General features: G+C 46.9%; 1 protein-coding gene across 2 annotated transcripts in view; it reads right to left on the bottom strand.

Moving 5' to 3' along the window:
- Positions 1 to 26,707, bottom strand: part of Myo16 (myosin XVI) — a 473,090-nt gene that overhangs the window by 22,167 nt on the left and 424,216 nt on the right. For both annotated transcript variants that reach the window (XM_087900756.1, XM_087900755.1), the window contains exons 33-34: positions 16,396 to 16,554; positions 4,388 to 4,479 (exon numbers count right to left, since the gene is read on the bottom strand). In XM_087900756.1, the coding sequence (XP_087756882.1) occupies positions 4,388 to 4,479; positions 16,396 to 16,554 (251 nt within the window). The remainder of the gene's footprint in view (positions 1 to 4,387; positions 4,480 to 16,395; positions 16,555 to 26,707) is intronic.

The raw sequence follows: 26,707 nt of genomic DNA on the forward strand, positions 1-26,707 counted from the left end.
CCGACAGTCCGTTTCAATTCTGCGCTAGCACGATTTTCAGCAGCCCTTACCACAAATATAATGAATATAGAAAGCAAACATTGGGTTTATTTAGTGCCTGCTATTCTTCATTTTGTTGATGCATGACATTACAAAAAGGTTTCTTTGATGGTTCAGTAAAACAAACCACGTAACAATTTGCTCCTTGGCTTGGGTCGATTTTCTATTGATCCCAGTCTGGTATTCCACCAGCGGCCGTGTCGGGGTGGACAAGGTATTTATGAAGGCTGCAGAAGCTGGCCTGCGATGCATTTGTCAAAACCCATCAATGATCTCTAATGATGGGTATCTGGATATGGCCGATGCGCACAGTAACTGCAGGTTCCTTGAGATGATAAGAAGTGTTTCGTAAAGTTTGGACCAGATGTGTCTACCATGAAAATAAAAGCTAGCAACGCAAGCAGTCTAACTGTGGAGGGGAGTCTGAGGGGAACCGCAAAGGCCTTGGTGCAAAGCGAGCATGTGAATGTAAATAAGACACGACAGGAAGAAGAAAGAAACATCTCCCTTACAGGGTCCGGTGTGGGCACTGCAGCAATGTGTAGGAGGCGGGGCTCATGCTCAAGGTGCACAGCGGATACTTGGTGAAATGTGCTCCCTCTGCTGCCATCCTGTGCACACTTCCAGGCTGTCCTCTGTGTACCTATAGCTGCTGGCTTCTTGGGACAGGCTCTGGGCCCTCTGGTTTGGCAGTGGGCACATTGACAGTGGGAAGGAGGATCCTTGAGGGAGGGACGGAGACAGGGAGAGGAGGGAGAGGAGGGAGAGGGAGTCATTCTGGGCTGGACTATCAGCATTACACCCAGCTCACTGCTGAGCCTTTCTCCCCAGCTTTAACCTCTAAGAGACCAAATCCTGCCAAGTAACACAAACCTTGAAGAAAAGAATTCAAAGCTCATAAACTATAGTAGATAGATGTCATATTATTCCTGTAAATGCTGCCTAATTCCCATATAAGCCTCCAATGCCTCTCTAACCTAAAAAAAAAGCCCCCCAAAAATAAAAAACCCCAAAATACCTTTCTATTTGTGCATCTATAAGATCCTCCAAAACCCAGCATGTGCAATTCTGCTCTAATTCATTACTGGTGTTATTCATGCCTAGGGCCATGCAACTATTCTACTGTGGCTCATTACAGGACACACTGACATAGCAACACAGTGACACACCAACGTGCAGGAATTCTACAGGACTGTGGACAACTGAAGACCCAGTGTCTGAGATCTTTGAGTATTTTAATTGACAGTTAGCTTTCCTTGTTCATATGTAAAGGCATCGCCTTCTGCAAGTTCATAAAAAGCTACAGTGAGAGATACTGTATTATTTATCTCGAGGAAAGGAACGGGCACTATTCATGGAAGCTCTGATACTGTTGCAAGTTTATATGGGGCCAGGGGAGATAGCTCAGTGAATAAAATACTTCCCTTGCAAGCAAAAGGACCCGAATTTAAATCCCCTAGACCCATAAGAAAATGCTGAGCACGATGGCCCTTGTCATCAGAACTCTGGGGACAGACAAACGGACAGATATCTGGGACTCACTGGCTGGCCCAGCACCAAGGTGGATAGCACCCGAGGAATGACAGATGTTGTCTGATCTCTACATTCATGTGCATGAAAGCACATGCACACATGCACGCATGCACACATGCGCACGCACACACGCACACACGCACTGAAAAGGCCTGTCAGTACAGATCAGTTGTAGAGTGCATGCTTTCCATCAACCCTCAGGATTCAATGCTGAGCACCAAACAGAATAAACTGAGTGACTTTGTTCACCCACTGGAAAGGAGACTCATGTGAAAATAAATGAATTCCATGGCTAGTAACAATGGACTTAGTGTGCCTTTCAGGTGTATGTACAGGCATAAGAAATGAACCCTGGGCCTTGTCAGTGGGTGGGGCTATTTGCGAAATCAGAAGGCCAAGAAGTCTGGAGAAAAGCTGGACAGGTGGGCAGCGGACTTCCGAATGACATTCCTCTGCTGCGCCCTGGGAGTCCCCCAAAAGGGCTGCATCTATGCTTCTCATCCCTTGTGCCTTAGGTCTCCTCCCTACTGTCTACGGTGGACAGTTGCTCAGAGCCCCTCACATGTGCTTTCCTTGTTGTAGAAGCAGAGAAAGAAAGAGTGAGTGTCTTTCTTAAGGCTCATCAAAGTATGGGAGGGGTGTTATAGCAAGATCAGCACTGAGCAAGTAAGATCACAACTGCCCACTGTGGTCTTCAGACCAAAGATTCAAGTGCACGAAGAGGTGAGACAATGCCCCACCTCCCTTTAGCAGTTCACCCTAAACGCCTTTTAGAAGCAGGGTATGTGGTCTCAACTTGGCATCTGACCTTGGAAAGCGACCAACTCTGTCTTCTTTAGAACACATTTTATCTTTATTATTTTTATTACTGGTGACACTAATTACAAAGACACAGACAACCTTAGACAGGAATTCCGTTGAGGGTTCGCCTTAATCCCATGGCTGTAGGACCAGCAAGTTCAGTACTGTGTTTTATGCAATTCCTGTGAAATTGTTCTGGCAGAAAATCTAAGAGGCGGCGTGTCTCGCTGCGTTCAGACTTCCTCTATAAATGTCAGGGAAGAGATAAATCCCGGGCACGCGTGGCAGTTAAACCACGGTGTCCTGTCACACACAGCTTTTGGCACTGAGGAATCTGCTGCCACCTTCGAGCGCCTACCATCAGTACAACAGAGAAAGAGTGTGGATTCCCATGTCTGGGGATACAGCGTGAGGTGAGAGGGCACTTCTTCCAGGAAGGGCTTCACGTCTGAGAAAGCCTCTTTGAAAACAGGAGATGGAGACTTCCCCAAACCTTCCCCCATGTTCTCCAGCTAAGCCAATGAACGAACAGAAAGATTCAGAGGCCTCACGCCCTGAACCTGATTTCAGCCAGCTCCTTGCTCCTGTAGCACATTATGGTAGCTGAGTGGGCAGAGCGGGCAGAGGCTCACTGTGTGTAACATAGAGGCGTCAGCTCTGACACAGGCGGCCCCAGTATCACACAGTGCACACAGGGCAGGGAATACTGGGGGCCGGGAGTGCTTGCAGGGTGGATGCCTCTCTCAGGAACACAGGCAAGGCTAGGGTGATTTATTATCCCACCAATCAGCATTTTCTTCTCATTCCAGCGCCTATAGATCAGTAGAAGTGATTTCCGCAGATTGCCTACTGTAGAGATTTATTTCTAAGATTAAAATTATTGATTTTTTTTCACACCACCTCATCAGTGTTACTTAGAAAAATTTCAGCTCATAATAAGGCTGTGCCTACATGGCATCAAATACGTCTACGAAAGCTGTCCTCACTGGGACAGGACTACTCCATCCTGGGTTCCTCTGCGTTCTGAAACCACTGGCGTTTTACTTTTTCCTGAATTATCTTTATTTTGATGCATTTTCCAAGGTCACATGGTGAGTATGAGCATGTAATCACGACATGCACACAGGATTTTTAATTTAAACATCGTCTTACAATAAGCAGTGTCTTGCATGTTTGTTTTGTGTGTGTGCATATGTGTATGAGTGCATCTGCTTACGTGAGTGTGTGTGAAAGCTATCTGTAGGCATGTGTGTGTGCAGGTGCATGTGCACGTTTGAGAGCATGCATGTAGAGGCTAGAGGTGCTCAGTGCTGTCCCTCAGAAGATGTCAAGATCATTTTTGAGACAGGGTCTAGAACTCACCAAGAAGGCAAGGCTGTCTGGCCAGCCAGCCCCAGGAATCTGCCTCTCTCTACCGTCCCCGCAGTAAAGTTCAAGCATGTACTATAGCATCCAGCTTCTCCCCTGGGTGTCTAATTTGAGTTCTCCTGCTTGCACAAGCAAACCCATTATTGACTGAGCCTTCTTGGCAGCCCTACATACAGTATCTTAGGTGGAGCTGATTATGCAGAGCTTGGAGGTTCTGAGAAGGAACAGCATACCACAGGACCTCAGGGCATCCAGATGTTATTTCTAAGTTCCAGCCACTGTAACCTTCTACTTTAACCCAGGCCAAATGCAGAAAACACAACCCTGTCAGAAGGTTTCATATCATCACTGCCACCATTTACTGATTCGAAAGCATTGCAGCAAAAGTGATATCTGTAATACTCTACTAAAATATGCTAGCTTTTAGCTGTTTGGGACACTGTGTTTTTGTTTTTTCCAAAACAAGTATAAAATTGTAGGCAACTGAGATGAAGAAGAGAGACAAATTATTCAAAGGACCATGAACGGATATGAAAACAACCTTAGTTCTCAGTCCAGGGAGGAGACAGGTGATCATGACTCAGCGGCTGTCTGCCTTGGTTTAATTCCACTCACTACTGCATGGAGGAGTGCACAGTGCCCTTACCTGGGTGGTGTGGCTCTCTCGATGTCTCTGAAAAGATGAGGTCCCCATGCCCCTCAGACACAGCCTTGAGCATCCATCTTCCTCAGGTAAACCTGTGGGGGTCAGCACAGAGATGCGGTGAGGTTGTATTACCTTGCCGAAAGAAAAAATACTTCGTACTTAGTTAATAAACAGACACTGTCATATTCCATGTATTTAAGTGTCAGGCAATAGCAGTTATTTATTGAATATTCGGATTTGCAGCGAGATGGGAATACCTTAAGCTCTTGCAGTTTCAGTAAACAAACAAGGAGATATACTGCCAGAGAGACATTGACAACAAACCACTTAGAGCAAGGCAGATGTGATTTAAGAGAAAGGGAGGGAGGGAGGGGGCTTTCCTAGAGCCTGGAAACCATTCAAAAGCCCTCTAGGGAGAAAGAAGGACAAGACCGGGCTGTTTCCCACCTGGATGACGCTGAAAGTTCGGATTTCATTTGTGGGGCAGCATGGAGGGAAAGCGGGGAATGAAGAAACATGAGACCGAAGCACACCTGGGTGTCATGGAAACCGTGACTGTGTTCCTTTTGCTTGCACAGGTGGGGCCATGAGGGGAGAAAAACTGGCCAATCACAACCTACCAGTTCTCAGCCAACCACTAAGTAAAAGTGACCTTCAGGAAACGCACACGCCCCTCCTCCAAGGGACACAGACCTCCCACGGGACAGCAGATGACTGTCTTCATTATCCTGCACACACAGGCCTGTCTCTGACCCTTGGCATTTGGCCTGTACATTTCTCTGTTCTAAGCCTGTCCTGTGCATCATAAACAGTCACATCTCTGGCCTTCCTCACTGAATGCGCCCTGGCTCATGACAATCAAAATGATTTTAGACATTATTAAATGCACCTTGGGGACAGATCTGTTCCCCTACAATGATTGAGAACCATCGTGATGGAGATGGCGTGTACTGCCCCAAGTGACTTGATTAATAAACATGAACAGATAAAAAGAGAAATAACTGCCCAGTGGAATGAATTCAACCAAGAGAACTTTAAATACTGAAGCAATTACTCATCTCCTCTGGAAACATAATTAACTAGCACAGTTTAATTGATTAAACATATACATGATTCCTAAATTAAAAATCATTAGGAAATCACTGTGCATTTTTCCAATTACAGGAGTGTGTCAGCTCCTTGGGGAGAGTCTGAGTCCAATCGACATGAGGCAGGCCAGTCTGCCCTCTTGGTAAATGTATGCATGTTTTCACGTAGAAGGGTTCTGTCAACGTTTTACCTAGCAATTTCCTCTAATATGACACATCTACCCTGGCGGGAAGCTCCTTAAGGCTCAGAAAGTTCTAAAGAGCATTCGGTTAAAACCCAGGAAGACAACAACTCACTAGTCCTAGGAAGTCCCTGAAACTGACCAATTTTACAAGGTCATCCATTTCCAAGGCTATATAAGCAGTAAGGACTGCTACCAAGAGGAGGTCGTCTAATCTGTTGAGCTGCTTATAGTTCATGCAGAGAGCTCTAGAGTCCTAGTTTTGACTAGGTGGGTTTTCAGAGCTGTAGCTGTCTGTGAGTAATACTTGCCCCTATAAGTAACCCCAATGAAGTCATAGTTTATTAACTTGGATTTTGGTGGCATTACTTTGCTCTGTCAGCAGTTCAGTTTTCTGTCTAGGGTGAGTCAGACACTTATTCACACTTCCCCAGAAAGAGTGTTACAAATCAGGACAAGACTGATTATGGGTAATTACTGCTCTGCCACTGAGGGTGTGTGGTGTGGTGAGGAAGACCAGCTTCTGATCATGAGCAATGGTGATCACCAGCAGGACAGGAAGAGGGTGTGGTGTGGTGTCCTATCAAACAATTGTGTGACATAATTGAGAACCTGCAGGTCTAAGATAAGGTGCCATGTGGAGAAGAGACTCCTGATCAAAGGACATGAAGGATGAGGGATGGGGACAGGGGTACAAAGGGCCAAGATCAAGGCAGGACAGATGCTCAGTTCATCTGATATCCTAGTAACTTCTCCTGTTGCTATAACAAAATGACCCCACAGAAGCAACGTGGTGAGAAAGGATTTACTTGGTCTCGCAGTTCTAAGGAGGCATAGTCCATCATGGTGGAGGAGGCATGGGGGCAGGAGGAAGAGGCTCATGGATCAGATGAGTCCACAGTCAGGAAGCAGAGAATGAGCAGGAAGGGAGGGCGGGTTATGAAGCCTCAAGGCGAGCTTCTAGGGTGATCCATGCCCTCCAGTGAGGTTTCACCATCTAAGAGTTCCACAGCCTCCCCAAACCATCTGCACTCAGCGTCTCACAGACAGGAGGACAAAGGCAAACGGAGTGTGACCCATCTTTCAGAACAACAATTTATAAATTAGAAGCTCGACTCTTGGTACCCAAAGGGAAAGATGATTTTAGACCATGATCACAGGTCCGCAACCAAGGCAGCAGTTGAGCATGCTCGCCGCAGAATCAATGGGTAAAATTTGAGAGATAATTGTTAGCATTCTCTGAGCTGTGGAGAAATATGCTGGAGAAGAAAGGAAGGGACCCACTGGAGAGAATCCCACAGCTTAATGGGCTAACAGTTAATTAGAAAACAGCAGAAATGGACTCTGGGCTGGGGAGAGTACAAGAATGGCCTTCATGCAGGGACAAGCAAAGAGTCCTACCTGGGAGATGGTGAAGGGACACATGGAGGACATTTGCCCACATGCCACTGGGAGATGGTGAAGGGACACATGAAGGACATTTGCCCACACGCTCCTGAAAACAGAGGTGCCTCCACCTCTGTGAAAAATGGGTCAGAATGGTCTACTCAAATGAACACAAGCATGCACCCAACAAAGAATGTGGGGTCCGTGCATGAATGCAGCTCAGCTGTGAGCGCTATTTAGTGAGTCCCAATGAAGCGAACGTTAGGTAGAGACCTCAGATCGTGTTTTCATATGACTACATGGGAAACATAGACCATAAAATGTGTGTATTCCTGGGTGGGGTCTCAGGAAAGGAGGGATTCATCCTGATGGGAGGGGCCTGAAAAGGTTTCCTGCTGGGGCAAACTGGGAAGAAAGTCTTAGTAAAGTGAACTGGGAACTGCTGGCCCAGCTGAGGACACAGACAAGCTAGGCCAGGAGGCCCAAGGTTGCACAAGGAACAGCTCAGACAATGGCATGTCCATCTCAGGGAACTGGGGAAGGCATCGGAAGGCGAAGCTAACCAGATATTAGAGGGCTTTGGGAGCATTTTCTGGGGTTATGATAATGTTCTGCAGGCAACTGGGAACACTATGGACTTCTAAGAAGAGATGACAATATTTTTATTAATTTTTAAATTATTTTACATACCTACCATAGTTTCCCCTCCTCTGTTCCCTCCCCTTAACTTGTATCTACCCCCTCCCCATCCACTCCTCCTCTGTCTCCGTTCAGAAAGGGACCGGCCTCCAAAGGGGCATCTGAACAAAGCCTGGCACATCCAGGTGAGGCAGGACCGAGTTCCTCCCCCTGCACCAAGGCTGGCGAGGCATTCCAGCTTGGGGAATGGGTTTCCAAAAGCAGCTCAAGCACCAGGGACATATCCTGATCCCATTGCTAGGAGCCCCACAAACAGACCAAGCTACACAACTGTCACTATGATGCAGAGGGCCTAGGTTGGTCCCATGCAGGCTCCCTAGCTGTCAGTCCAGAGTTGGTAAGCTCCCATAAATTCAGGTCAACTGTCTCTGTGTGTTCCCCCACAGTGACCTTGACACACACACACACACACACACACACACACACACACACACACACTTCACACACCCACATCCCCTGGCTCATACAATCCCTCCTCCCTCTCTTCAACAGGACTCACAGAGTTCAGCCCAGTGCTTGGATCTCTGTATCTGCCTCTATCAGTTACTGGATGAAGGCTCTCTGATGACAATTAGGGCAGTCACCAATCTGGTTACAGGAGAAGGCCAGTGAAGGCACCCTCTCCACTACGGCTAAGAGTCTTAGCTGGGGTCATCCTTGTGGATTCCTGGTAGCAGGTTTCTCATTAACCCCAAGTGTCCCCCCCACATCGAGATATTTCCTGGGTAAACTGGGGGCAATGGAGGGGGATGGAGGTATGGGAACACGAGGGATCAGGTCGGACGGGTTGGGGGTGAGACAGATGGGGAAAATAATGCAAGACAACAACCTTATATGAAAGTCCTGGATGACAGTTCCCACCTGCTGAGGACTTGATAGGTCTGGGATCTGTGGCAGGGCTCAGTAGAGAGGGATGGAGGGTGCAGGCCAGGGTGGGTGTTATTGTGGAGCCGGGGGGAGGGGTGGGGCTGGTGAGGATAAAGGTAGGTAAGTAGGGAGACTTGACAGAGAGGGGTCTCCTCTGAGCCACGCCCTCCCAGGAGATACGTGGGCCAGAGAAGGTCTCTGTAGCTGTGGCCAGCAGTGGGAGAACTTCAGTTCTGCTAGAATCTCCTGAGAGGGGAGTCAGAGGTGCTAAGCAGCAGCTGGGAACCATGCCACGCGAAGGAGTTTAAGTGTGTGTGTGTGTGTGTGTGTGTGTGTGTGTGTGTGTGCCAACAATATAATATTTGATTGGTTATAACTTGAGAATTTTACACAAGAAGTGTGCTTTGGTTATATTCTCCCCACCCCAGTTCCTCCTAGGTCTAACCTCCTTCCCAGTTTCATGGTTTCACCTGTGTTCATTCTCTCTCGGGGATGTGGTCCATACAAAAGGAGCCGCAGCACGAAATAAGACTTCCCAGCAGCTATGAAATGCCAACAGCTCCTCTGCTAGGGATGGGGCTCTGTCCCCATCTCCTCTCTGCATTCTGGGATTTTGTCAGGATTGAGATTGTCTAGGCCTTGTGTGTGCTGTTGCCACTGCTGAGAGTTCCCAGGGGCAACTGTCCTGCTGTGTCCAGACATCACTGTCTCCACAAAGTCATCAAAAGCCTTACAGTCTTTAGGTACTAGCCTAGACAGGTCACAGACCTTCACGGGGAATTCTGCTAAACAAACACTGCGACAATTCAATGATGCAATTGCTAGACCCACATCAGCGCGTCACGCCTCTCTCGTGAGAGAAGCCGCTTCCTGCAGGAGACGGCAACCACCTAATTATCCAGGGACCCCACACGGGACAAGGCATAGAGGACGAGAGACTATGGAGTGTGCAGCATCCCTCCCTCCCACGGTTCAGGGATCTTCATAGAAATAATACCCTTAATACCCTTTCCAGTCAAGTCTTCCAAAACGGTGACCAACGTCGCAACCCGTGCTGGGATAAAAGGGATTAAGAGCTCTGATTGTCAATGTTAGAATGACTACACACTTAAAATGTCACAAAACAAAACAAAAATGTAAGAAGGACATAAAATGCTGAAGTCTATTAAATAAAAGTCTCACTATCTTTAAAACATCTACCAATAAAAATAAAGGACCTACAGTTAAGCCTTTTGGGGGATGGACATAGAACGTACGTAGAAATCTGGGGCGAAATGGCATAAATGATCTCATCTTCATCCAACAGTCCAAGGAAACGCAGGTGTGACCGCAAGAGCTTCACTGACTTTGCCTCCCAAAATGGCAAAGCTGGAGAAACTATTATAGGAACTTTGGATTTATGCAAAGAAAATATGATTTGAGACCTAGGACTCAAGTCTGGAAAGCGTGCGCCTCATTCAGCCTTGCCCGATGTGTTTTACTCACTTTGGGCCGGACATGGAGGGCCCAGAGGTTTGTTTATGCCACTCCAACTCAACATTTCTTGTGCTGCAGCCTGAGGGGCCCAGAAAATTCAATTCATCACCACGCTCCTCGTCGATTTCACATATAGCGTCTCCACGCAAACTTTGGTGAATGGGTACTGCTAACTGGACACTAACTGGGCTACCACTGCCCTACTAGGTCATCCACAGGAGTTCTGACATAGCCATTTGCATCACTCCCTTTTAAGGTTGAGAAAATTGGGAAGTGAAAGGTTACATACCATGGCCGTAGTTGGGGTGCTATCACATCAGATCTGGGATTTGGATACTGGCAAGACAACCTCCTAAGCCCCAAGGAAGCCATCACTGGAGGGCACGGCAAAGCATAATCCTAGCCCATTGGCTTCCAACCCGCAGTCCCCACATCAGTAAGAGAACATTTAAATAAAAAAGGTCCAAGTTAGAGAGACTTGAACATAAATTCAGAAGGTCTCTGTTTCTCAACAGAGAGGAAGGCAATACTCTCTCCTTTGTGACGCAGAGGCTTGCTTCCTTCACTCTGGTTCTTCAGACTAGAATCAGACAACACTGTGAGCTCTGAAGAATCTGTCCAGTTTCAAAAACAATGTTGGAGGATGCAGACGGACACACAATTTATGGGACCCTATTCGAGACTCCCTGTCTTTGGGTTATGACTGGAAACCATACTCTGCTACCCCCAGGTCTGTGTGGCTTGGTTCTGATGTCCCAGGAGCTCAAGAGAAGGGGGACAGAGCAGAGAGTCGGCTTCTGCCATGAGAGCAGCAGTCCTTCCCTCATCCAGCCTTTACGGACAAAGATAACACAGACTATACACACAGAGAGAATACAATGCATCTAAAAGGAAAAGAGATAAATGTAAGCTCAAATGTAACGACTCCAACCTTAATTGCCATTTTTCTTGATGCTCAGCAATAAAATGCATATTCATTGAGCAGCAAGAAAGAAAACCACACTGATCATAAAATGTCCTAGTTGGAACTTTTTATATCTCTAGTTTGCCACAAAAATAAACATCTTTATATTTACAATATTTTTGTTTGATGGAACTGAAGCATTCTAGCATGGAAGGCGGCTCTCGAATGCCATAATAAATAACCGCAAGTCCTGGGAATAATTAAATACACACAAAAAAGTATCCAAGTCTGTGTTCACATCAGCAAAAGGATGGCAATTAAAGTAAGTGATTGCTATAATTAGCCACACATAACTGTATTTCAGCAAATGAGCAGACATGATTATTTCTGGGAAACAGAGGTAGCATGCAGATCCTGGCACTTCAGAGAAATCATTTCCTAGAAAATAGTGCTATTTTTGACTCATTCGGAACTTTAAATTATTTGAGATATTTACTTGCTTCTGGAACCTTTATTTAGAATGGACATTGACTGTACTATGGGCATGAGCATGATAAATCCATATCAAAATTCACCCCCAGAAGTTGGAGAGATGGTTCAGTGGTTAAGAACACTTGCTGTTCTCCCTCTTTGCCAGAGGACATGAGTTCAGGTCTCAGCATCCACAACTTGTGAACAGATACTTTTAACAGAACACTAACTCTGTGCTAGCCCCATCCTACTAGGTTCCCTGTAAAAGTCCTGGTATAGCCTTGCATCACAACCTTTGAAGAGGAGAAAATTAGAAGGTGAAAGGTTAAGTTCCACCCTGTGGTTGGATATTATTGCATTGGATATGGAGTTTGTAGCTGGGCAGGATGACACTGTATTAAAGGGAGTAATGTTCCAGGGAATAGATGCCCTCTTCTGGGCTCCGTGGGTACTTTTACACAGGTGGCATCTACACACACACACACACACACACACACACACACACACACACAATAAAATAAAACAAAATCTTGTTCTCCTCCAGAGGTGCCATGATCATGTGCAAGTCCCAGCCTCCATGTGTGGAAACTGTTCAGCTCTGTAAAGCTAAGGACTGAATTTTTCTGGCTGTCTGCCCAGCACTCACTGGCTCATTTGCAGGCTGCGCCCTTGTGTCAATGGACAGATGCTTCCTGAGGTTCCAACAGACAGGGCCCGGAACTGGGTATTTTAATAGTCCCAGGAAAATATCACAGACCGGAAGCTCACGGTGCTTGAGTTCATCAGCTCCGACTTGTCAGATTGGGAGGTTCAAGTCATCCTGCATTATATTTACATAAGACCATTTTCCAAGTTGTAGCCTTCACTTTTTAACTATGCTCTTGATAAAACAGAAGTGAATGAGATATTTGGCTGAAGGGAAGGTGCCTTCCACCCTCCTTCTCTGATTTATTTGTTGATTGAAATATAGCCTTGTAGCTACTATACAGTCAAGAACACAATGATCTCCCTGGGGACTCAGGTGCTCTCTGAGACAAAGGGGACTTGGTCCTTCCTGTCCTGGGAGGATTTTTTGGAGTCTATTACATTAGTTCTTCGACAATTTCACACATGGACATACCACACTCTGGCCAGTCTCCCTTCCTACCCTCCTTGGCCCCTCTCTTACCTTAACACCTCACCCTCTTCCCCACCGTCTTTTTCCAGATTCATGACTGTCTGCTGCTATGACCCAATCATCTTAACCAGGACCATCTGTCTGACGACTTAGTTGGCACCCGCTGGACTCTGGTGGAAGAGTCACCAGTGGGTACACTGAAAGCCAAGATTCCCCTTTCCCTGCATCTACCCAGAAGGTATCCTTAAGACTCTGGCAGGCCCTGCTGGTTCCCTAAAATTCTGAAAGATGTGTGGGCATAGGCCCAGTCTTCAGTCTTCACCTATACTTCCTATGTGTAGACAAGGCCAGACTCCACTGAGTGTGGCCGTGCCTGGATTGTTGTCTTTGAGCCAAATTTTACTTGATTGTGTTTTGTCTATGAACAGAGTAGGACCCTCAGCTGGTTAAATGTGTGGAAAATAATTTTTTCCTAATTAATATCCCCCCCCACCATTTCTTTGGGTCTACACACTTCTCTCTCCCAGTGAAAACTCCCTTCCCCCTCTGTATTTTTTCTATAACTTTCAGTGCTTTACATTTGGCATTTGGATCTAGAAGCTTCCTTGTAGGAAGAGGTTCAATTACAAGGTCAATTAATTGACTATTCAGAGACTGCTTAGCTTTTTGTCTAGAGTTTTGATAGAAATGTGTCTGTCTATGTTCACATTTCCAAATATATTTCGGCACACGATCGTTCACACTCCCTTTGTGCCCCCCGCCTACCGCTGTGATTTCTGAAAGCAGGAGCAGTGCCCCTTTCTACACCTGGAATCTGCTCCTCTGGGCCCCGTGTAGCTTAGTTCTGCCACCGCTGTACGATGTTTATTGCTTCTAGTCTCATGTCTTCAAGGTAACTTTTTGGAGAGGAGCAGTTCATGCTTCCTTGTTTCTATATTTCGGCGAGCACACTTTCATCTTTAGTTGCCCCCCCCCCACTCTCCTGGTGTCTGTGTTTGCTGTCTCTAGCTTCTTGACATTTTTAGCACACGTCCACAGAGCCTGTGCCTCAGGCTCTAATTCTCAGCTATGAAGACCCTGGCCGCACCCTGGTCCTTGAGTCCCCATAAGCTTCGGCTGTATGAGGTTTAATTAGAACGCTTCCATTTTCAGCCGATTAGGATCTAGTTCTCTAACCCACTGATTATTTAGAGATGCAATTTTTTTTCAACAAAGGTCGATGCTTTTGGTTTGATACAGAGGTGAGAGGTTCAGTCTTTGCAGACACCCTGTTCTTTCACAGAGCTGCTCACTAACCCTCTGTGTCCTCCTGAGTGCCCCCAGTCTGGTCACTTGCTTGCTACCTGACTTTTCTCACCTGGCCTGATGTGTTTGTGTTGCCCACACGGGTGCTCACAGGCTCAGATCCCTCTTAGCAGCATCACAGCTGTGTGCTTGTTAAACCTGCCCGATGCTCACAGAGCGTGTTCGGGGCACTCAGCTCTGAGGAATCCCTTGCATGAAGTGTGGCTGCATTTAGTAATTCACCTCCAGCACCCAGAATGTGGCTGAGTGCTGCCATGCCTCCCCTAGTTGTGGACAGCCTGTGGCTTCCATCCTGGAAGCCACTATTGAGACTGACAGTCCTTGGGGGATGACTCCCTTGTGTCTTGTGTAACTGATCGTTGGGAAGGTCAGTGTGTATAGACTTAGGTGTGAATTTTCTGAGGTCTGCCAGTGATCATTGAGTGATCTTAGGTGTGAACCATCCCTTAGTCAAGATTTAAGGTGGCCAGAGGCTTTTTTTTTTCCCTGACACCTTGACTGCTAAATGGTGAGGAACCTCACTAAGCTACACCCAGCCTCCAGACCCTTAGCGGATCTGAGATAATCCCTGCTTGCTGCATGAACTCTCTAAATTCGGGGGTGACATCTCACATAGCAATGGATAATAAGACATCTGGTCGCCGGCTGAAGGATGCTAAATTGATTCTCAGCCCGACAGTTCATGAATTGAGTGCAGAGAAGCATTGCCCCGAGTGTTTGCATCAGCACTGTTTATGTCTGGGACATATGCAAAGAGTTTGCTGGGCTCTGTAACAGACTCCCAAGTCAGATCTGTGCCTGGGTGCTTCACAAGGGCTGGGACATTGGCAAATATTCCACATTTAGTCACTCCCTCTTTCCCTAGAACCCTAACCACCTTTCTCACCGTGCAGGGCAGACACACACATCATTCTCAAGAATCAGTAATCTCTTCCTAGAATCGGATGTGCTTCGCTGTGGAGACTGTCTGCCTACTGTCCGCCTAAACAACTGTCTGATCAAATTTAACATCATCTGGTGCTGGGCTTTGTTTTAGTGACGTGTGCTTTGTTTTCAGCTCCTGTTGGACGGTTGAAGTCCCCTTCTGCAGGGCTTGCTTCCTTTTATCCACGTCTTGTATGGCACGAGTCTCTCTGCTCTGACTCTTTAAGTTCTCATGGGCAAATTACAATGGCTAGTTCTGTCTCTGAGTTTTTGTGCTCATGTATCTCATTAATCTACATTGTGTGTTGGATTTTGCATCTAAAAATTGTTTTTTTAAAAAATAATATTAAGAGGCCTAAAAGACTTTTATTGTCCTTGGGAGCAGATTCACTTTCATTTTTCTCAGGGGCCTGTGAATGCTATAACTCCAGTCTAATTTGAGGGTTCAAATGAACTCCAGCTAATCCATGATCCTGCTTCTGGTACATACAACTGATTCTGGGATGGGCACTTCAAGTCCTGTTCGCTCCATGGTCTTGGCGATCCCTGGACTTAGTCTGTGTGCCTAGAGCCACAGGGTTATCAGAAAAGTAGGTTTTTCCAGTGTCCCCAGGCCCATAGGAGGACAGCCCAGGACTCAGACTACCTTGAGAGGCTAGCATGACTGTCATGATTAATCTTGATTGTCAACTTGAATGAGTTTTAGAATTACTTAGGATGGTATTTCTAGAGTGATTTAACCGCAGAAGGATGGTATCCCTGAACGTGGATGGCACCCTGCTCTGGGATCTTGTACTACATAAGAAGGCGAAATAATTAAGCCATCTGAACACCGGTAGCAAGCCATCTCTCTCTGATCCTGGCTGCTGGAACAAGGAAACCAGCCATCTCAGCTCCTGCCACCAAAGCCTTTCATGCAAGGTGGGCTGTAGCCTCTCAAACCATGGACCAACGTACGCCCTTCTCCCCTTAATCAGGCTTTTGTCAACGCAAAGGAAAGAACAATGAGCATTCAGGCCTCTGGTTCCCTCTCCGCCTCCTCCCAGCAGCTGATTGTGCTGTTGGGTCTCTAGCCCCTTTCATCAGAGTAAACAGAGATATTTCGTCAGTTTCTCCTGGGCATTCTCAGGAAATAACAGCTGGATTGTCTCCACCAGCTATTACTAAATCCCTATCAGAGAAAACGTTTGTTTACTTGGGTTTGGACGTGGCAGCCCAGCCATTTCTAAGCGACAGACTTACTTGAAAACCTAAGGCCAGTCTGTCATTGGCAGCCCCTCCTTCTTTTCCTTCACATTTCTTAGCTGCGTGAAAACATTTAATTCAACAATGTTGGTTGAACATTCTTGTTCTCCCCAGTATAAGATGCACCTTCTAGTGGTTCCTACAGATCGATATCCCATCAAAACCTCGGAAAAGCCACCAAACAGTGAGTGCACCTTAGGCCTGAGGTGAGAAGCCGACAGTGCCGCCCAGGGTGGAGCTTTACAGTTTACATTCTACCTACAGTTTGCATTGACCAAGCCTGCTTCATTTCCATGTCCTGGAGGGACTTGGACCTACTAACTCTCGAGTGTAGAGGGGCTCACCGTTGGTGACAGAATTTCCATTTTCAGCTGTGACGGCACTAGACAGAGGACTGGAGAGTTGAGTCCCATGGTTATTTGCATTTCTGTCTTGAGTCTCCGAGGCCATATCTGTTGAACTGGGTTCATCCCGGCTAGTCAGGTTCATGTTGGTTTCAAAACCTAAAATAAATTTCAGTAAAGATTATTTTTGTCCGGTAAAGCTTACTGCAAAAAATTGAGTAGAATGAGAGAAGAGGCTAATTAATTAAACACTGATAATCATATTTAAAACACATGCCCCAAAATCCCGGGTGAGATCTGTAGCCTGGATAGCGTGAACAGACGTTGTCACGGCGCCCTTAAACGTAAGCAGGGAAAAGTACCTTATAGTTTGCTATTTCCAAACAACCTAGTCAAAGTTTCTGGGATGTATCCAAGAGCCTGTTATAACATTTCCCGTGCAGAACAGGTCATGAGTTTTTGTGCCCAAACCATCTACATATGGTATGACAAGCCCACAGTGCTGAAAAAAAAAATAAGTGTGTGTTGAGCAAGAGCATAAAACTTGCATTATTTGTTGCAATTCTGGGAACTAAACTTCAAACACAGGAAAATACATTTTCTACACACACAAAATCCGTATGCTTAGGGACATACAATGTCTGTCTCACGCCAAGCATGCTGAGATGTGTGCAAAGAGAAGCCATGACTAGAACATCATCCTCCAAACCTTGACCTGTCCAAACCACCTTGAGCGAGAGAACAGACTGAGGGGGGGGGGGCGGGGGAGGATGGGGGAGGAGGAGGTGGGGGGATGGGGGCGAGGTGGGCAGTGAAAGCTGTGTGGTGTTAGCAAAGCAAGAGCAGGTGACAATGTGACCTCGAGACAGGCTCCCTGCTACTGCTACGTGGTGCTCTGAGAGAACCAGAGGAATCACAGGTCAGCCTCTGTCCCTCATCCCTTCGCAGTGCCGATGGCTCCGTGTTGTGCTTCCCCGCATCGCCTGCCACTGGACTCAGTTTCCCTCTGAGGCAGGGCAGGTGCACCCGGGATGAATTCTTGTTTTCCTAGGACTCTCAGTGCCTCTGTGACCTCTCAGGGTATGCTTGACCCTAACTCTGCGTGCACTGAGCGTGTCTGTTCTTTCTCGTCGGTGCCTAGTGGGTCCTAACTCTCCTGGAAGAGGAGCCTCTAACATTTGATGTCAGCAGGTTATTTAAAGGGGATAATTTAAAAAAAAAAGCAATACTGTACTTTGCTTATAAGAGCTGGGTATTGTCACTCTTGATCCCAATAACTCAGATCCCCAAGAACACAGAAATTCTACCCTTGCTTTATGGGAAATGAGCTTTGAGTCCTGGGGCTGTGGAGACACAGAACAGACCTTAAGCACAGATATTGTGAGTACTGTACAGCCACTTTTACGACTGAAAGTGTGGTGTCTGTTTTTTTTTTTCCTAAAACTTTTAGAATGGATGACACTGGGAGAAGAAAGGGGGAGGAAGGAAGGAAGGAAGGTAAAAAGGAAGGAAGGAAGAAAGGACGGAACGAAGGAAGGAAGGAAAGCAGAAAGGAAGAAGGGAAGGAAGGAGGGTAAGCAGGAAGGAAGGAGGGAAGAAAGGAAGGAAGGAAGGCAAGAAGGAAGGAAGGAAGGAAGGCAGACAATCTGTTCCTGGCAATCACGTGGCACTGTAGGCAAAAAGAATTTACCATGTACTCCATCTGAACCCATGTTTCAGTGCTGGATGTATGCACACCCTGTGCCTGGAGCAAACTTCCCACCCATCTGCCTGTGACTTACTAATCTCTAACCAGAACCCGGATCAGGTCACCCACCCAAGGCTTCTCTGCTCAGACAGAAAGATTTAGAGATAGGAATTGCTGACTGTATAGAATAAAGGAAAAATGATTAGAACTTTATACTCCTAGCTTTGACTCATCAAAGCCACCTTGAGCAAAAGAACAAAGCCAGAGGTATTATGCTACCTAACTTCAAAGCACACCGTAAAGCTCCGGTAACCAAAGCAGTGTGGACCAACCCCAAAACAGGCACAGAGACCAAAGAAACAGAGCAAGAGCACAGAAACAAGCCACATACCTGAGGCCAGAGGATTGGCTACATGGTTGCTAAGAATACCATTTTATAAATGGCGCTGGATACATTGGATGCCATGGATTCCTGCTTCACTGGTTAAAAGCAACTCAGAATGTATCAAATTCTTAACTGTGACATCTTCCATTACAAGAAGAGGGATGTTTCAGAACATTAAAATGGTTGAGAGGGAGTGGGACATCACCCAAAGCACAAGAAACGAAGACAAACAGACCAATAGGGTTACAGCAAATGGGTAAGCCTCCGCATGGCAAAGGAAGCAGTGAAAAGACCACCAATCGACCAGGAGAAAGGCATCTGTGAACCAGACATCTAAGGAAAGGCTAAAACACAGGATATGCAAGGAACTCCAAAAACTCAGCTGCAAAACTAACCGGACTGAAAATGGACAGTAGAAGTGGACACCAGCCCAGAGAAGACATGGGAACAACAAGAACATATATGAACAAGAACATACATGGAAATAGGCTCAGCACCATCAGTCACTGGGTAAACACAAATCAAACAAGTGCCACTTCATTAAGAAGAATGGAGAGCACCAGAATGACTGCGCTCATGAAGATGTGTAGACCTGGAGCCCTTGCACACTGGGTAGGAGTGTAAACTGGTACACAGTGTAATAAACACACAGTAGGAAATTCCTGATAGAGACAGAACTCATGTGACACAGCAACCTGCCCCTGGGTATGTACCCAATGAAATGTCAGCATGTCAAAGAGACACCTGAACTCCCACGTTCCCTGGGCCATCATTAATCATAACCACTCTAGATGGAAAAGGAAAATAAAGTATATATACATAAGGGAATACTATTGGGCCACACAAATAATCAGATGTCACTCGTGGCAATGTGAGTAGAAGAGATACTCTTTTTAATGTAATAAGCCAAGCATGGAAAGACATAAGCCTTCTGATCTGACTCATCTGCAGAGTCTGAAAACAGGGACCTTACAGGAGAGAGACAAGAACAATGGCTACCAGAGGCCAAGGAGAGCGTGAGTAAGAGAGAAGGAGAGGTTGGTCCATGGGCCACAGTCACAGTTATGGAAGAGAAGTTCTGATGGGCTGTCACACAGGATGGCAACTAGAGATAATGATAACTCAGAAAGCTATAAGAAAGAACTGCTAAACATAAAGAAATTCAATGTGTTTGAGGAGACGTGTTTAATCTGACTTAAACATTACAAGATGCGTAGACCTACTGAAGTATCTACCCTGTAAGTCCATGCACGTGTCTATCTGATAAAGATAAAGTTAAGACAAGCTGAGTTAAAAATGATCACAGTTTCCCTCAGCGAGAAGATAACCCTATGCTTAAAAGCTCCAAGGAACCATAAAGCAATCAACTCTCTGATGTAGAGACAGAAACACAAACAACACAATGGTCTTTGTGGAATCTGCACCTGCAGGGATGCTGATGCAAGTGGGAAGCCAGGCTGATCTTTCTGTCTGGGCTCCTGATGTGGCCAGTGCAGAAGCTTCAGGAACAGCTGGTCAGTTTGGTCACGTCTAGCAGTTCTTGTATGCCACAAAGCCAGATTCAGCTTCAAGGATGTCCTAAGATCCAGACCACCATCGTGTGACTGTAGATATTTGTGGGCACATCTTCCTTGTGTTTCATTACTGGCTGCATGCCAACTATGCACCAGACATACTAGATGTTAGAGTTGGGCAATGAGACCACAGAGTCTTGCAGCTTGAAGCTCGCCTCCTGGAAAGGGGCTGTATGACCAACAAGCAAACACACACACACACAGGAATGCAGTCTTGGATGAGTGAAAAACCAGAGGGCTAGAAAGGGTCAAGTTATGTCTGCATAGGAAGTATTTCGGCTCAGAGAGGGAGCAGGGAGAAGTGTGAGTACAGAGATAAACCCCACACTTGGTTTTGAGATCTTACAGCAAGAAAGGACTGGCATTTCCCAGGAACCGTAGAGCAGCCATTCAGATGAGCCATGAGTCCAGAAGCAAGGAAGAGGTGAAGGAGGACAGTGGTGGTGAGCGAGGCCTATCACTCAGGCCCTGGAGACTGCCCGGAAAGGAGGGGAGGCCTTACTGTCATGGGAAAGGGAAAGCCTCCGAGAGCAGGAAAGGCTAGGTGAACAGAAGGTCAGCAGAAGAATCGTCTCTGTCTGACGCTCAAAGACACATCTTCCAAGATATGGGAGCTTTCAGGCTGATCTACTGATGCTGGCCCTCCTGATAGCTTCTTACTGTCTTATAGACACATAGGCTCTGCAGTCTCAACCTGCACTTTTGCCATTAAGATGAATCTTCCTGCTTTCACTCAGCAGGGTCAGCTATAGCCGCCATGTGCTCAAGCGTTTGCTACACAGCTTAGACTTGCAGCCCTTACGTTGCCTGTTGGCTTTGTTTTTCTCATAAAAACATACAGGGTTATTTTAGGGTGACTGTGGACAGAAAGGAGGGGCTGGTGCTGCTTAGAGTGAGGCACGGGGATGAATGGATGGATCCAGACACTCTGGTTGCCACGTCCATGAGTCATGATCACTCCTGTTTTCAAGATGAGGTTATCAAGCTGGGGCAGTAGATTAATCTTTGTACAAGTCTCTCCACTAGTAAGTATCCGTGTGGGCCCACTCAGAGGGCTCTACTCTGTACCCGGTCCTGTGCCCTCTTCCCATGCGTGGTTTTCTCTCATAAGCTCATTTGCTGATGGAAAAGCTGAGGCGGCTTCTGACCTTGACGTTATTCCTGATGGTCTGTGGGGATGAACCAGGAAATGAGTCTAAAAGATGATACTGTACTAGATGAAAGCCCTGACCATAGACCTGAATCCCTCACCTGGGGTCAATGCTAACCACGGGGTGTGTGGCTTGTGAGTAACACCCCAGTGTCTGCTCACAAACACCCTTGCTCAGACTGAAGCCTAGAGTAGGAAGAGCATCTGTGCCCTGACTTGTTGACATTGAGATCCAAGCACTCAGCGTGTTTCACTTTGCTGCAGAGCAGCAGTGGGGTGCATTGCCAAACGCTGTGCTGCGTTCCTCGCTATGGCGCTGTCCTGAGTTTGCACTCAGGCTCTGACAGAACCGCAGCAGAAATGAGCCAGCATCCTGTGACTTCAGGTCTGCAGGGTTCCTCCAGTGCACACAAGGATCAACCCTTTGTAGAGAACCGGAGGAGTTGCCTGGGGGCAGAGTCCTCAAGCCTGCTCACGCCTAGGTGCTGGAGGGATGAGAAAGACTGGAGACTTTTGATGGCTGAGCAAGTGGAAAGAGAAGGAAGCAAGGAAAGGCAGTCTGAAGGTTTCAGTTTTCCCTGAGACGAACCTGGGACTCTGCCCCATGTGGTGCAGACGTGTACGATTCATTTCATCTTCGTGTAGGGTGCTGTTAACACTTGACGGTCTGAATACCCATGGTTTTTGAACACCTGCTTGCTGGAGAGGGTATGGGTTCAGAAGAAATGAATCACACAAGGATATGACTCAAAGACAAGGGCTTGGCTTTACCGCTTTAACATTCATGACTCTGTACCCACCAAGGCCTTCCAGGTGACCTCCTCGGGTCACACAGCTTCTCCCTAGTCTGCCTCACTGCTTAGCACAGCCCTTCTCTTCAGCATGCGTGTGCTGTGCCTCCTTCCTCTGGGCATGATGGTGCCTTTAATTTAAATATGTCTGCTGTTGTGTTGCAGTATCTACAGCACGGCTCCATGTAGAGGGAACTTAGTAAGCCATGAGAGAAAGAAAGAGAAACAGGGTCTCAGGAAACTGAGACAGGAAGACAGCTGCACGTTTGAAACCAGCCTTGACTACAGAGTGAATATTATGTTTGCAAGGGCCACAAGCAAGACTCTGTGATGTCAAGAAAAAAAAAAAGAGAAGGAAGAAAAAGGGAGAGAGGGGGAGGGAGAGAGAGAGAGAGAGAGAGAGAGAGAGAGAGAGAGAGAGAGAGAGAACCAATGAACAAATCTGACAGCATGTTTGCGGACGCTTCGCTTTCCAAGCACAGCCAGGCTTCTCCCTGTGTGAGCTAGCTGTGTGTGTGCTGAGAATGCCAGCCTGACGGGTGGCATTGGGTAGGTCGTAATTTCTCTCCATGCACAGGCAATGGCTAAAATCTGGGATGTAGGAAAGGACTGACTGCTGACGGTAACGAGATGCCTTTGCTTTCCGACAGCTACGTATTTCAGACGACAAGGCAAGGACAATATCCCTATGGCATGCTGGGCATCTCCTCTTGGTCAGAACACCACAGCTGTGTGCCTTCCACTGAAGCCCAGCAGCCTTTAGGAGACACTAACAGATATTTACAGTCAATGACTGACCCATGGTATGATGTTCTGTAGCTTCTGTCATTGTCCTACAATTGTCAATGCAAGGTCTATGAGTATTGAGTTATTTTTTAATATTTCTTTAGGTTGCTTTATAATATCTTACTTCAGGATACTGAAGTCAGTTTGGTGGGGACTGGCACACTTCACCTGAGCTACATGACTCTGGAATTTTGATGGCCAGCTTCTACCTCTTAGCTCCAGGGCCAGTTCCTGGAACACCTTCTGAGGGTGTTACTCCTCAGAAAGGGCCAGTATTAACTCCAGGGCCTTTAGGATATCCTTGAGACTTCTTGTGAGGTGGAGAGGGTGTGACAAAAGGGACCACTCCTCCATTGCTGGCAGAAGTGCAAACTTATACAGCCACTTTGAAAATCAATGTGATGGTTTCTCAGAAAATCGGGAATTGATCTACCCGAAGACCCAGCAATACCACTCTTGGGCACACACCCAAAGCTTGCCACGAGGACATGTTCACAGCTGTGTTCATGATAGCCAGAAACTTGAAGTCATCTAGATGTCCCTCAACCAAAGAATGGATAAAAAAAATGTGGTACGTTTACACAATAGAGTATTACTCAGCTGTTCAAAACTATGACATCATGAAAATTGCAGGCAAAAGGATAGAACTAGGAAAAAAAATCACCCTGAGTGAAGTAACCCAGACCCAGAAAAACAAACATTATATGTACTCCCTTGTAAGTAGATATTAGCTTTAAGGTAATGGATAACCAGACTATAACCCACAGACGCAGAGACACTAGGTAACAAGGAGGGTAATGGGGGAAATGCTCGGATCTCACCAGGAAGGGGAAATAGAGGAGATTTTTGTGGGTGAATTGGGGGCAGGTGGGAATGGGAACATGAAGCACCAGGCTGGGGAGGGATGGAGGGGGAGATTACTGAAAGAGATGACTGGAAAGGAGGGAGTGTTTGGGGGTCAGTAAAAACATGGTTTTACAAGGATGATCCCATCTAAGACTCCAAGCAATAGGGGACTTACAGCCCGAACTGGGCATCTCCTGTTCCCAGGCAAAACTTCCAGAGGAGGGATTGAGACACCAACCCAGCCACATAACCTTCAACCTGCAGTCTGTCCTGCCTATGGGATGTACTGGGGTAAGGATGGCCGACAGATTGAGGGAGTGATCATCCAATGACTGGTCTATCCTAAAACCCTGCTAGGAGAATCGGCCCACCCCCAACACTTCCTGGAGCACCAGGATTGCTCAGAGACCTAGGGTAGACCTAAACCTGACTGGAGAAAAAAAAATGTCAATGTAATGATGCCTAATGATATTCTGCTACACTCATAGATTGATGTGAGAGTGAATATAATTAGCCTTAATAAATAAAACCTTGGAGTCAGCTATCAAGGGTGAAAGCTAAAAGATCAGAGAAGATAAACAGCCAGCTACTAGAGACTTCTTACCTCTCTGAAATCCTCAGACCAAGTGGGGGTGGAGGATCCTGTCTCTCAGAATCCTCAGACTAAATGAGATGGTCAAATCCTTAGACTGAATGGGTGCAAAGATCCTGTCTCCATTTCCCTAGTGCTGGGATTAAAGGTATGAGACCCTCACATGCTGGGATCAAAGGCATGAGATGCCAAGTGCTGGGTTCAAAGGTATGAGCCACCACTGTCTGGCCCAGGGTGGCCTTGAACTCCTGTTCTTCCTGTTTCTGCCTCCCAAGTGCTGGGATTAATGGTGTGTGCCACCACTGCTTAACCTCTATGGTTATCTAGTGACTAGCTCCATCCTCTGATCTCCAGGCAAGCTTTATTTGTCAGAACACAAAATATCATGCAACACTGGCGCCTAGCCCAATTATCATCAGAGAGGCTTTATACACCAATGGATGGAAACAGATACAGAGACCCACAGCCAAGCGTTAGGCTGAGCTCAGGGAATTCTGCTCAAGAAGGGTTGGAGGAGCCAGAGAGGTCAAGGACACTACAAGAAAACCCACAGAATCAACTAACTTGGGCTCATAGGAACACACAACCAGGGAACCTGCACGGGACTGACCTAGTTCCTCTGCATACATGTGAGAGTTGTCTAGTTCTGTCAATGGAATTCTCTGTCCCACCTGGTCCCACAACTGTTTAGTCCCATAGAAACACACAGAGGCTTATAGTAATTATAAACTGCTTGGCCTATTAGCTCAGGCTCATTATTAACTCGCTCTTACAACTTAAATTAACCTATAATTCTTGTCTATGTCTAACCATGTGGCTTAATACCTTTTCTCAATGAGGCGTTCTCATCTTGCTTCCTCTGTGTCTGGCTGGTAACTGTGTCTCTGCCTTTCCTCTTCCCAGAATCCTCTTAGTCTAGTTGCTCCGCCTATGCTTTCTGCCTGGCTCCTGGCCAGATAGCGTTTTATTAAACTAATATGAGTGACAAATCTTTACAGTGTACAAGAGCATCATCCCACAGCATTGTCTTTTTGTGGGACTCCTAATAGTGGGTACAGGGGCTGTCTATGACTCTTCTGTTGTCGTTTGTGACCCTATTTCTCACATTGGTTGCCTTGCCCAGTCTTAAGGGGAGGTGAATAGTCTTATTGCAACTTGATATGACAGGTTTTGATGACATCCATAGGAGGCCCGCCCTTTTCTGAATAGAAATGGAGGAGAGGATTGGGGGGGGGCTGCAGAGGGGAGGTGGAGGGAGGGACTGGAAAGAGAGGAGGGAGGGGAAATTGTGGTCAGGATGTAAAATAAATAAATTTTACATAATACAGAGAGTGGTCAGAGGTTTGCAGAAAAGCACCCTAAAACACTTGCACTAGATCCATAGGAATCTGGAGGGTGGACAAGTGCAGGATAGTGTACCCACAGTGGGGAGGACACCCTGGCACCTCTGCATGAGGCAGAAAGACTAGGAGGGGCAGGAGGGACAGAACTGGTTGCACCAAGGGAAGGAAGCCATGTCTGCCGCAGCTTTGGGGGTGGGCGCCTGCAGTGTCTGCTGCATCTCAGGCCTGGCTCCCTTCAAAGGCCTCGTGTAAGAGCTGAGGATGAAAGGAGCTTAATAAATATATTCACCTGGCAAAAGCTCCTGAGCTTGGGGGTGAGGCTATAAATAGAAAAGCTGTCGGGATTTAGCCTGGTGCCCTGCAGGAGGGCTGGGCAGTAGCGAGAAGGGCACTCACCATACCTTCTGGCTGAGGGGGCAGCAGGCAGGCCAATGAGCATCCTAGGTAGGGAGGAGCCCAGAGAAGGAGCTACTGCTGGAAGACTGTGGGTCTGCATGGGGACCTTGGAAGAACTGCCATGCACCCAAGGGTTAAGCTGAGCAGCAATCTTTGGAACAGGAGTATTTCTCATGAAGCCCTAGGCCAGGAGGATTTCTCCCAGTAGGGGGGATTCTTAAGAGCCAGCTCAGTGGGAGAAGGCAGGGAGGAGCAAGTGAGCTGTACTTAGAGAGAGGAAAGAGCAGGCTGGGGTTAGGAGAGAACTGGGTTGGCAAGGGGTGGGGCTGGACCACCCATGGGGAAGGAAGGAGCTGACTTACCAAAAACCCAAGTTCCGCCAAGGAAAATGGGCACCCAACAAACAGAGGAGTGTTTCTTTAAGAGAAATGATTTCAAAAAGAAAATCCCTGCCGGTTACCTTCTTAACCTGAGATAACCTCAGCTCATGTTTTGGAATGGCATGAGCTGGGACCCGGGTTTGTAACACTGGAGGAAACCAAATGGGAGCAGCCTAGCGGACTTAATGCCGAGAGTGCTGTATGAGGCGGAAACTATGTGAGGACACGACTCAGACTCATCACTCCCGGTGGCTATGACTCTCCCTAACGCTGCAGGAAAACCCCTCTTGGGAAAGGTCACTAGGCCACTCTGGAAAAGTACAGCACTCTCCCTCTCCTGCCAGGCATTAAGATAAACTAAAAATGCAGAAGGAGGGCCTGG

This window comes from Myodes glareolus, chromosome 23, assembly GCF_982192425.1.
Source record: "Myodes glareolus chromosome 23, mMyoGla1.1, whole genome shotgun sequence".
NCBI lineage: Eukaryota > Metazoa > Chordata > Mammalia > Rodentia > Cricetidae > Myodes > Myodes glareolus.